Below are 12,425 nucleotides of genomic sequence, written 5' to 3'. Positions count from 1 at the left end.
AGAAACGATAAGGTCTGAACTACCTGACCAGAGTCTAAACTAAGTTCACGGCTATTAAAGATCAAGAATCTAGAAAAGACTTTTGAAAAGACACAGGTCCAAGTAACCCATGTCATTAACATCAGTACCCTGAGATGCTCTCATGAGGTCTGCCATCTGGTCCTTATGCTGTGCGAGCTGTCTGCAGACATCCTTCAAGCCTTCAAGCCTTGTCAAAGGGAGTGCATCATAAACACTCACCGAGAGAAAATGGTTTATTTCCTAAAAGAGGAAATTAGTTAAAAATGTAACCTGCTTTTTGGACATGCATGAAGTCTGTGGAATAAAACGTAAAGAAAGAAATTAGTAAGTGCCTTTTATAGACATTGACTTATATCACTATTATTACCACCTGAGGTAGAAATAAATGACTTCTTCCATTTCAAATCTGCCAATGTTTTATCCACTTAAAATTCCAACAGATTCTCTCATGATAACATACTTAAGATTTTAAGACTGGAATAGCATATTCCAAGGGAAAAGCTTAAATCTCTACTTATTTAGGACTGTAACTCTAGTTCGACATTGTAGTATAATTTAACTACATTGTCATACTGACATAATATTTTTTATAATAAAATTATAACATTTATACCAAAAAAATACATCTGAACAGAATTTTCAAGTTTATAGAGATTAAAAAGTAAGATTAAAAGTTGAAAAATTCTTTAAAAAGGCAAATGTCATCTCTAATTCAAACATTAAATTGTCCCTTAAAGGATCAGATGGTAATTTTGAGATATCAATGGATCTGATGTGTATGAAAATCAAGCATATTTTAGATCATATTTCTTCATTAATTTCAGATCTTAACCAAGAAACCTTGATATTTATCATTTTACTGCAATACAAGAGGATATATTGTTTCAGTTTTTTTATTTGTTGAGGGTAAATCTCATGTTATTTTTAATCACAATTTTAAGAAAATATTTAGTTTTTATTTTTAGAGAATTGGAAGTTTTCAAAAAAGTCAGATGATAGAATAATTATTACCTCCAAAAGTGAAAAGGGTCCATTACTGTATTTAATTTTCTGCTGAGTAATGCGCAAATCCTTAAAGACATCATGGTCAGGAAAAGGATCTAAAAGTTTAATTGTCATATAGAGGTTTTCATTATCCTTGTTATCTATCACTAAGTATTTCAACAAGTCCAATACCTAAACATAATTTAAAAAAATAAAAAGAAAAATGGTTTAATTATATTTTAAAGTAAAGCAACCAAACCTACTGTAATAAATGATAAAAACTTTACTAACCCAGTTCCAAGAAAAGGATCTAATTACTTCTATAGTACCACCTATGACTTCTGTGCTTTCAAATGATTCAACAAACATATAAGGTGCTGCTACAGGATGGGCACTGGGGTAGACACATGCCAGTACTACTGGAACATTCTGTGTACGTAAGACCTCACCATTACAGCGGTGTCAATGGCTGTCCTGGTTTTTATTACCTCTAAACTTCAACCTAAGAAACTATTAAGTTATTTGTTAGTTCAAAATTACTAGGTACTCTGTAATTACATTATTACAAAGATTAATTCATTGCAAATGTTTTCCCAACCATTTTTCAGAGAATATTTTCACTAAAATGCCTAATGACACTGAGTAAACAAAACATTCAGCTTTGAAAGGAGCTGCCTTTCAAGAACACTTTTATCAATGTTATTTCAAATATCTCTGCAAAGATGATTTGGGGCAGTACCTGGTCCTGAACTTCCATGTGATCATTCACTAGGGGTATAAGTGTACCGATGATGACATGAAGATGATTTTCTAGAGCATCCTTACAGTAAGTGACTGCTGTGTGGCAAACCCGGCTTAACAGGTCACAACACAGGGAGAAGCTCCGTAACGACACATCCATGAAACGAGAAGGCCTAATCCAGGGAAAAAACAGTAAGTTTAAGAAACTATTTCAGTACAAGCTTATTTAAAAGTCTTTTTTCTTCATAAGCTCTAATTCTGAAGTGCCCTGACCTATAAGTCACTTTTGTATCTAATTCCTTAATGGTTTAAAAGCCAGAAAGAGTAGTGACATCAGCAAAATGACAAGGTAGGCAGCTCCAATCTCCCCTCCTGACAGAAACACTGAGAAACAGGCAAAACTGTCAGAACTCTAAGAGTCAAAGGTTTACAGCAATCAAATCTAAAATATTAAAAAAAAATGGCAACTTATAAACTGTAGGAAAGCTTTGTGGTGTTTTACTTGCCTTGGCCCCACTCTTTCCTCCCCCCTTGGTAGCTGCCATGAAAAATGACACTCCCTATTTTCAGTGTGGGATCTCGGCTCTCTGCTCTAGAAGGAGCATAGCAGATCATATTTGCAAATTACTGTATACATCTGTTATAAATCAGTCTGGGCACTGCCCACAGAACTCTTGTAGGGTGCCGGGTCTCGTTTGTTTCACATGCATCTCCCCGAGGCTGGAAAAGCCATGAGCAATGCTTGAAAATTGTAAAACTGACCAACTACCCACAGCTGTACAGGGCAAAAAGATTCCTGCTGAGACAGGCAACAGACTGCCTTACAGCCTAGGATGAAAAGCTAGAAAGACAGTTTCCTTCTGAAATTAGAGCATTCAAAACCACACATCTAACTGGGAAATTCAGAAAGCCACACACATACCCAGGGGTAAGATGCTTGCTCAAAAAACACCTGAGAAAAACATAAGCTTTCACTTTGGGCTAATCCCCAGGGTCAGTGCAATCCTCCCTAAGTGATGAAGAGAGATCCTATCCTAACACAGAGCCAGTGTGCAAAAATTAGCAAAGATTCTCATTCTGTCTTTCACTCACTCACTCACTCCTGGCATTCACAGAAGTCTCCGTCAAAACACTACTTGAATGCAAGTTAAGGAACAGTCTTCAGTAGCCACACACAACAAGGAATGCATACTCTGCACAAAGAGTTAAGTGTCCTCATGAAACAAAGGGACCACTACAACCCTCAACAATTAAAAAAAGAAGTCACACCCAAGGGAAGGGGAAAATCTGATTTTCCAGTTACCACACTATGACAGTAAAATATCCAGTTTTGAGAACAAAACAGAGAGTCCAAAAATAAATCCATTACATGACCAACTGATCTATGACAAAGAGGGCAAGAATATACAACAGGAAAAAGTCTCTTCAACAAATGGTGTTGGGAAAACTGGACAGCTACATGCCAAAGAATGAAACTAAACCACTTTCTTACACCATATACAAAAATAAACTAAAAATGCATTAAACCTTAATGTGAAACCTAAAACCACAGAACTTCTAGAAGAAAATACACACAGTAGGGATCCCTGGGTGGCTCAGCAGTTTAGCGCCTGCCTTCAGCCCAGAGCGAGATCCTGGAGTTCTAGGATGGGGATCGAGTCCCACATCAGACTCCCTGCATGGAGCCTGCTTCTCCCTCTGCCTGTTTCTCTGCCTCTCTCTGTGTGTGTCTTTCATGAATAAATAAATAAAATCTTAAAAAAAAAAAAGAAAAGAAAAGAAAAAGAAAATACACACAGTAATTTCTTTGACATTGGCCAACATTTTCCTAGATATGCCTCAGCCAAGGGAAACAAAAGCAAAAAAACCCCCAAACAAACAAAAAAACGGGACTACATCAGAACAAAAAGCTTTTACACAGCAGAGGAAATCATCAACAAAATAAGGCAAGCTATAAAATATCTTCAAATGACATATTTGATAAGGATTAAAATCCAAAATATATTTTACAGAACTCAAATAATTAAAAAATAATCTGATTAAGAAATGGGCAGAGTACTTGAATAGACATGTTTCCAAAGAAGACAAATGCCCAAAAGACACATGAAAAGATGCCCAACATCACTTAGCTCAGGGAAATGCAAATCAAAACCACAATGAGATACCACCTCACACCTGTCAGAATGGCTAGTATCAAAACGACAAGAAACAACATGTGTTGGCGAGGATATGGAGAAAAAGGAACCCTCGTGCACTGCTGGTGGGAATGCAAACTGGTGCAGCCACTGTGGAAAACAGTCTGGAGGTTCCTCAAGAAGTTAAAAATAGAATTACCATATGATCTAATAATTTCATTATTGGGCATTTATTCAAAGAAGATAAAAAAAACTAACTCAGAAAGATATATACATCCCTATATTTATAGCCACATTTTTTAGAGTAGCCATGGTATGGAAGCACCCTAAATGTTCATCAATGAATGAATATGTAAATAAGATGTAGTGGAATATTACTCAGTGGAATATATATACAGTGGAATATTATTCAGCCATAAAAAACGATGAGATCATGCCATTTGCAAAAACTTAGATGAACCTATAGGATATTATGCTAAGTGAAAGACAAATACTATGATTTCACTCATGTGGAATTTAAGAAACAAAACAAAATAAAGAAAAGAGACAGACAAAAAGGCTGACTCTTAACTACAGAAAACAAACTGGTGCCTACAAAAGGGGAGGTGGGTGCCGGGGGTGGGTAACATAAATAAAGTGGATTAAAAAGACACTTATTATGATGAGTAATGTACAAAATTGCTGAATGATTACATTATATGCCTGAAACTGATATAACAAAATAAATTTTTAATTAAAGAAAATTTTAATGTTAAAAAAATCCATCTCTCAACAAAAAAATCACAAGACATACAAAGAAACAGGAAATAAAGAGATGATGGTCCATTTAAAGAAATAAAATATACTGGCCAAAACAGCCGCTGAGGAAGCTCAGAGAGTGGAGTTACTAGACAAAGACTTTAAACAACCATCTTAAATTTGCTAAAAGAGCTTAGAGACACATGAAAACAGAAGCACACAATACCCAAATTTATGGAATGCAGCAAAGGCAGAGCTGAGAGGAAAATATGTAGCAGTAACTGCCTACATTAAAAAAGAAGACTGGGGGTGGGGAAAAAAAAGATGACTAGCAAAACACTACCACACACACACTTAAGAATTAGCAGCAGTCTATCTCAAACTCTTCCAAGAAATAGAATAATAGTAGGGAATACTTCTTAATTCCTTCTAGGAGGCCAGAAAATTTCTAATACCAAAGTCAGATAAATACACCACAGGAAAATTATAATACTCAATGCCTCTTAGGAATACAGATTTAAGACTCCTCAGAAAAGTACCAGCAAAACAAAACAAAACAAAACACAAAAAAGAAAGTACCAGCAAACTGAATATAAGAGCTTATTAAAAGTATCATATACCCATGAGCAAGTAGGATTTATCCTGGGAACACAAGAGTGGGCCAATATAAGAAAATCAATCCATGTAATACATCATGTAATAAAATGAAGGAAAATACATGATCATTTCAATACACACAGAAAAGGCATTTGACAAAATTCAATTGCCTTTCACAATAAAAACAGTCAGAAAAAACTGAATAGATAGGAATCTACCCACATAATAAGAACCAGCAAAACAAAACAAAACAAAAGGAAACAAAAGGAAAAAGGTAATTTATGAAAAACCCACAGGTAACAACATAATCAATGTTGAAAGAATTGAAGCTTTCCCACTAAGATCAGGAACAAGATAAGGTTGCCCACTTTCACCACTGCTATTCAACATTGTACTGAACTTCTAGATAGAGTAGTTAGACAAAAACAAAAAGGCATCAAAGTCAGGAAAAAAGAAGTAAAACTATACTCAAAGATGACATGATTCTGTAACATATAAACTCCCAAAGAATCCACAAGAAATCTACTAGTTGTAACAAATAAATTTAGCAAAGTTGCAAGTCACAAGATCAATACATGAAAATCAGTTGTATTTCTATACAACAGCAATAGCAATTTAAAATGGAAACTAAGAAAGCAGTTCCATATACAACAGCATCTGAAGAATTAAGTACCTGGGAATACATTTAACCAAAACTATAAAAATCCTGTACACTGAAAACTGTAAAGCAAGGATAAAAGAAATTAAAGAAATCCAAACAAATGGAAAAATATCCCATGTTCATGGATTGGAAGACAAACTGTTAAGATATCAATACTATCTAAATGATCATATATTCAATGCAATTTCACTCAAAATTCCAAGTCTTTTTTTGCATAAATGAAAAAGCTGGTCATTAAATTCATAGGGGAACTGCAAAAGGCACTAAATTGGTCTTGAAAAAGAACAAAACTGGAGGATACCCACTTTTATATTTCAAAACTTACTCTGAAGCTACAGTACTCAAACAGTGTGGCTCTGGCATAAGAGCAAACCAAGGGAACAGAATTGAGAATCCATAAATAAATCCACACATCAATGACCAGTGATTTTTGACACAGGTGCCAAGTCCATTTAATGGGGAAAGAAGAATCTCTTCAACAAATGGTACTAGGACAACTAGATTTCTACATGCCTAAGAATGAAGCTGAACCTCTACCTCATACCATATGTAAAAACTTAAATGGATCAACAACCTAAATAGAAGAGCTAAAACTATAAAACTCTTAGAATAAAACATAGTGGCATATCTTCATGAGCTTGAATTTGACAATGGATTCTTACATAAAGCACCAGAAGCCTGAGGAACAGAAGAAAAAACAGGTAAATCAGACTTAATCAAAATTAAAAATTTTGTGCATCAAAAGACATTATCAAGAAAGGGAAAAGAATATTTACAGAATGGGATAAACTACTTACAAATCATATTATATACTGATTCAATATCCAGACTGTATTTGCAAATCATATAGTAAGAGCTCAATATCAAGAATGTAGAATGAATTCCTACAGCTTCCAAAGAATATATACAAATGGTTAATAAGCATAAGAAAAGATGTTCAACATCATTAGTCATTAGGGAAATGCAAAAACAAAACCACAATGAGATACCACTTCACATCCATTAGGATGGCTATAATAAAAATTAAAGCAAAAAAAATTTAAAACATAAACAAAACAAACACCAGAAAATAACAAGTATAGGTAAGGATGTGGAGAAAACTGGGACTTTGTGCACTGCAGGAAGAATATGAAATGGTGCAGCTGCTGTAGAAAACAGTTTGGCAGTTCCTCAGAGTTAAACATAGAATGAAAAATAAATAAATAAATAAATAAACAAACAAACAAACAAACAAACATAGAATGATCACAGGACCCACCAAGGCTGCTCCTAGGTATATACCCCAAAGAACTGAAAAAACTCAAACACACATCCATAAACATATGTTCACTGCAGCATTATCCACAATAGCCAAAGATGGAAACACAAGTGTTCATCAATAGATGAATAAATAAATTGCAGTATATATATACACATATGATGGAGATATTATTCAGCCATAAATAAGAATGAAGTTCTGATACATTATCATGTATGCTGGATGAACCTTAAGGATGTTATGCCAAGTGAAACAAGTAAGACACAAAACAACAAATATTTTATGATCTCACTTATATGAAATATCTAGAATAGGCAAATTCATAGAGACAAGAAACAGATTCCAGGTTATTAGGAGCTGGAGAGAAGGAGAAATGTAGAGGTATTGTTTAATGTGTATAGTGGTTCTGTCTGAGGTAATGAGAAAGTTCTGGAAACAGATAATGGTGATGGTTGTACAACACTGCGAACATAGTATCACTGAAATGGATGCTTAAAATGGTTAAAATAACAAGTTTTATGTTATATATTTTACCATAATACAGAAAGTTAAAAAAAAAAACTCAATGAATGAAAAAGAAAGATTGAATGGCTATATATACATTAATTAAATTAAAATAAAAATTATAGGATACTAAGAAAAAGCCGAAAAGAAAAACATGACAAAACAAAATGGAAAAAGATATTCTTTGTGTGCTTTGAAGAACTCACATTTGAAAGCAATGTTATGTACTAATAAGAATAAAAACATCATCAAAATCAATGGGAAGGAATAAAAATATTTAAACTGAATATATACCCAAAATCTACAGTAACTATGATACTGCAATTTATAATAAGTATATATTTGGTCTTCATCTCTGCTTCTGGCACAAAGCTCCTAAAACTCTAGGAACACCAGTGATGAGGGCAATAAAACTGTCTCTCTCTAACTTCTAAAAGCACCTATGTCACCTGAGGATGAGGACTGGGTACCTGGAGAACCAATCTTGTGATTAGAGGGTTGGAATTATTAGTCCCACTCCTCTGATCTCTGGGGAGGGGAAAGGAGGGGCGATGGAGGTTATATCAACATCCAACAGCCAGTGATTTAATCAATCGTGTCCTTGTAATGAGTCCCCCCCCCCCCCCGAATAAAAACCCAAAAGGACCAGCTTTGGGAGCTTCCAAGTTGGTGGTGAACAAGTGCATATGTGGAGAAAATGGTGTCCCTGGAGAGGGCAGAGAAGCTCTACCCCCTTTCCCTATACATGGTCCTATACCATCTCTTCCATCCGGCTAGATTATAATAAACTTAGGTAGTTTAGTCAGTAAACAGCTTTCCTGAGTTCTGCTAGCAGCTTCAGCAAATTAATCAAACTAAAAGAAGAGGGTCGCCAGTACCTGCAGTGCAGAGCTGGCTGGTTAGAGCACAGGCGATAATCTGGGCTAGTGACCTGCATCTGAAAGGAAGGAGGGGCAGGCAGTTTTAAAGGACTGAGCCCTCAAATGTGAGATCTGACACTAATCAACTATATATGAGTTGAATTGTAGGACACCCAGCTGGTGTCTAGAAGATTCCCTGGATGTGTGTGTGTGAAATACCAATCTCCCCACACACAGGAACTGGTGAGCAGAACTGCTATAGTGACCTATATATTTCAAGCCATCTAAAATTCATTTAAAATGTTGGAGACCCTTAGTACTTTTTTTTTTAAGATTTTATTTATTTATTCATGAGAGGGGATCCCTGGGTGGCGCAGTGGTTTAGCGCCTGCCTTTGGCCCAGGGCACGATCCTGGAGACCTGGGATCGAATCCCACGTCGGGCTCTCGGTGCATGGAGCCTGCTTCTCCCTCTGCCTATATCTCTGCCTCTCTCTCTCTCTCTCTGTGTGACTATCATAAATAAATAAAAATTAAAAACAAAAAAAAAAATTAAATATTTATTCATGAGAGACACAGAGTGAGAGAGGCAGAGACACAGGCAGAGGGAAAAGCAGGCTCCATGCAGGGAGCCCGACGTGGGACCTGATCCCGGGTCTCCAGGATCACGCCTTGGGCGCAGGCGGTGCTAAATCACTGAGCCACCCGGGCTGCCCTTATTTTTAGAGTCAGAGAAATAGTAATACAATTTTTAAAAATAGTGGGCAGATTAAAAATAGTGGGCAGATTAAAAAGCAAAATTAGGAGAATACTCTGGCTTCTTCCTCTTAAAACCACAGAAATTTCAATTAAGACAACATGATAGAAAAAACAACTTATATCTTAGTCTAAATATATTACATACCTTTTGTTGATATAATGAATCAAAGTATAGATAACATCTCGAAGAACAAAGGCCCAGGCTCCTCCTAAGGCACTTTTTATATCTTTCAGTAATAAAGTAACAAACAGGTGATATATTTTAAGAATTCTGTGCTTTTTATAAACATTATTTGTCTCAGTGGCTTGCTCACATATGGCTAGGAGAATTTTCTGATAGGAATCCTAGAACATAAAGACACATTTCATAAATAGCTTATTTAATAATGTATACTCAATCATAATAAATTCATTTTATATTTAGAATAATAAGTTACATATAATTTTATTTTGGTTTGATATCAAAGACAAATATTTTATTTAAGAAAATCAGTATCTGAAACTGTTGTCAATTTATCTAGTTTTCAGATAGCAAACAGTAATTTTAAAAAATATATACTCCCTAAGCCAATATATAGACTGAAGTATCATGAAATTCAGGCTTCATATATAACATATTTTAAATAATGCTGACAAGTAAAATACCAAGATATAACTTGTAAATGAGCATTTTTCTCATTTATTCAGGTGAGTTTTCCCTTTATTTTTCTTTTTAAAATGTACTTGCACAGATTTTCTAGCTGAAAAAGAAGGAATTCTCTCTTCAGTTATGATAACAATAATACATACTTACAGGACTTTTGGAAAGAATTTCCAAAATGCTTTTAAGCTTGGTTTTATGGCAATTGCTGATATAGGCAAATGTTGCTTTAATCACATGTGATGGAAAATGAGGTGGATTAGGAGGAGGATCCAAATCCCTAAGAGTTATAGGAAAAAAAGCAGTCATTATTTTCAGAACAAAATTATCAAGGAAAATAAAGATTCTGTTGACAGACCAGTGAAGTTTCAGAAAGAAAATTTAGATTATAATAACCCCACGTTCTAAAATTATTTTTTCTACTAAATAAAATCACAAATGACTTATCCCAGTCTACATGTTATCAGTCAGAATATATAAATACCTTTACCCTCTAATCAATTTTAAATAATTTGCTTAAGAAATCTTTTATGAAGTTAATGGCAAGTCTACAAATGAGCCTTGGTATCACTTCAGGCCTGAATTAAAGCTCTATGCTACTACTATAAACAGACTAACATTTTGAGACTGGCAATCAAACCATTTATATCAAATGGAATTATATACTAACAGTACTGTAGGAGATATTATTACTTTTCCATACAGCACCTTTACTGGGTGCTGAAAGCACCTTTACTTTCAACTACCTGGTAATAAGCAGGAAAAATAACTAACATTCACATACAACCAAGTGGGTCTCACATTCAAAACATTGTAGTAAAGTAAGATTCTGATACTAAGGAGCATAATAAAGAAATGGTGATCCAGAAATGCAAGACACAGATAAAGAGAAGAAAACAACAAATGTGCCACAAAGAAGAAATTTCAAAAGTCAACAGATGGGACAATGCTCAACTATTACAGAAATACTGAGAAGAAAAAGGTCATCAGATTTGCAAACAAGGTGATCAACCTGAAGAGCAATCATCATGAAAAGGCTACAGTAGGAGAATAGAACTACTTCAACTCATAAAGGTAGTTATTTTTAAAGAAATAACTTAAAGGCACAATATTGTGCCTACAAACTGAAACAGATGTTTGAAGGTGTCAACCAATAAGCTTCCCAAGGAAATTCTGAAATTGCAGTGAATTCTGTAAGTTGAAAATATCCATACCCTGAAAAGTCACAGAGGTCCGTGCTCTGGCTGGCACCAGAAGTTGCTGGTTCATGTAAGGTCATCAACAACTCCACAACAATCTCCGGTAAGTTACTAAGGAATAAATGATCAATCTGTAAGGATATAAAATTAAAATAACATTTAAGTTTTTATGTCTGTGACCTTTAAGACAGCTCAAGGGGCCAATGTTATAGCACCGTTTCCAAAATTAATCAGTGACTAAAAAGGAAAGAGATAACAAAAGACCTAAGATGTGCAAGACTTACAGCTAACTCCACTTTTTTCTGCTATACAACCGACCTGTAGCCTGAGAGGAAAGGAAGGAGATCACACCAAACAGTGTCCTTTATTCTGACTCTTGTTTCATTTTAAAGAATCATTTTACTTAAGGCTTGAGGTGTGGCACTGAATTCCCCAACCTACTAATTTTCCTGCCAACCAAATTCCCCACTGATCTACACTCATTCTCTGTCTGCATTTTACCATTGACTTAGTTGGAAAATCTAGCTCACTTAATGATACTTTACTGGTAAAAATCCCAGTGACTCTGCTTCCCAGATTTCTACTTGGCTGATACCCCAAATCCTGAACCCAGCTGCTAGCCACATCCCCTGTCATCAAGAGTAAACTGAAATCCTCCCAGACAGGACCACGCCCTTCACTGATCCACTTCCTGTCATGACGGCCTCACAAGGGCATAAATTCTCTAAAGAATAGGTCTGCTCCACTTTGCTTCACCAAAATGAATGACAATTGTGGAGACTGCAAGGTGGATTTATCAGCTCTCCAAGTAACAAATTACAATGCTCTAGCCTAAAAGGTAAATGGATGATTTACTTGGTGCACAAGATTTGAAAACACACTTCCTCACAATAGAAACATTTTAAAATGTGACAAGACATCAAATGTAAAAATCCTAGCCTTTGCCTCAGGCTTACACATCATTCAGGTCATCATTTCCAAGGTTTCAATCTTTTAGAAATCCAGCCTCGGGGCACCTAGGTGGCTCAGTGGTTGATGTCTACTCCAGCCTCCCTCGGGGCACCTGGGTGGCTCAATGGTTGATGGTCTACTTTTGACTCAAGGTGTGATCCCGGGGTCCTGGGATTGAGTTCTGCATTGGGCTCCCCGCAGGAGCCTGCTTTTTCCCTCTGCCTATGTCTCTGCCTCTGTCTCTCATGAATAAATAAATAAAATCTTAAAAAAAAAAAATCCAGCCTCATTTCAAAGGGATCAGGAAGGATAAACCAGCCATGTCTAATATTGGAGGAAACAATGGATTTCCTCCACATAAGGTGACAAGTGGCTTCA

At 35.5% G+C, this 12,425-nt stretch overlaps 1 protein-coding gene across 3 annotated transcripts in view; it reads right to left on the bottom strand.

Annotated features, from left to right (window-relative positions):
* ATM (ATM serine/threonine kinase) overlaps nucleotides 1-12,425 on the bottom strand; it is a 120,376-nt gene that overhangs the window by 53,697 nt on the left and 54,254 nt on the right. For all 3 annotated transcript variants that reach the window (XM_055304703.1, XM_055304705.1, XM_055304704.1), the window contains exons 28-33: nucleotides 11,112-11,227; nucleotides 10,051-10,177; nucleotides 9,403-9,602; nucleotides 1,745-1,919; nucleotides 1,033-1,197; nucleotides 129-261 (exon numbers count right to left, since the gene is read on the bottom strand). In XM_055304703.1, coding sequence (XP_055160678.1) covers nucleotides 129-261; nucleotides 1,033-1,197; nucleotides 1,745-1,919; nucleotides 9,403-9,602; nucleotides 10,051-10,177; nucleotides 11,112-11,227 — 916 coding nt within the window. The remainder of the gene's footprint in view (nucleotides 1-128; nucleotides 262-1,032; nucleotides 1,198-1,744; nucleotides 1,920-9,402; nucleotides 9,603-10,050; nucleotides 10,178-11,111; nucleotides 11,228-12,425) is intronic.

The sequence above is a fragment of the Nyctereutes procyonoides genome, unplaced genomic scaffold (genome assembly GCF_905146905.1).
Source record: "Nyctereutes procyonoides isolate TBG_1078 unplaced genomic scaffold, NYPRO_anot_genome, whole genome shotgun sequence".
Taxonomy (NCBI): domain Eukaryota; kingdom Metazoa; phylum Chordata; class Mammalia; order Carnivora; family Canidae; genus Nyctereutes; species Nyctereutes procyonoides.
The sequence above is the reverse complement of the archived record's forward strand: the minus strand, read 5'-3'. Positions and strand labels throughout refer to the sequence as shown.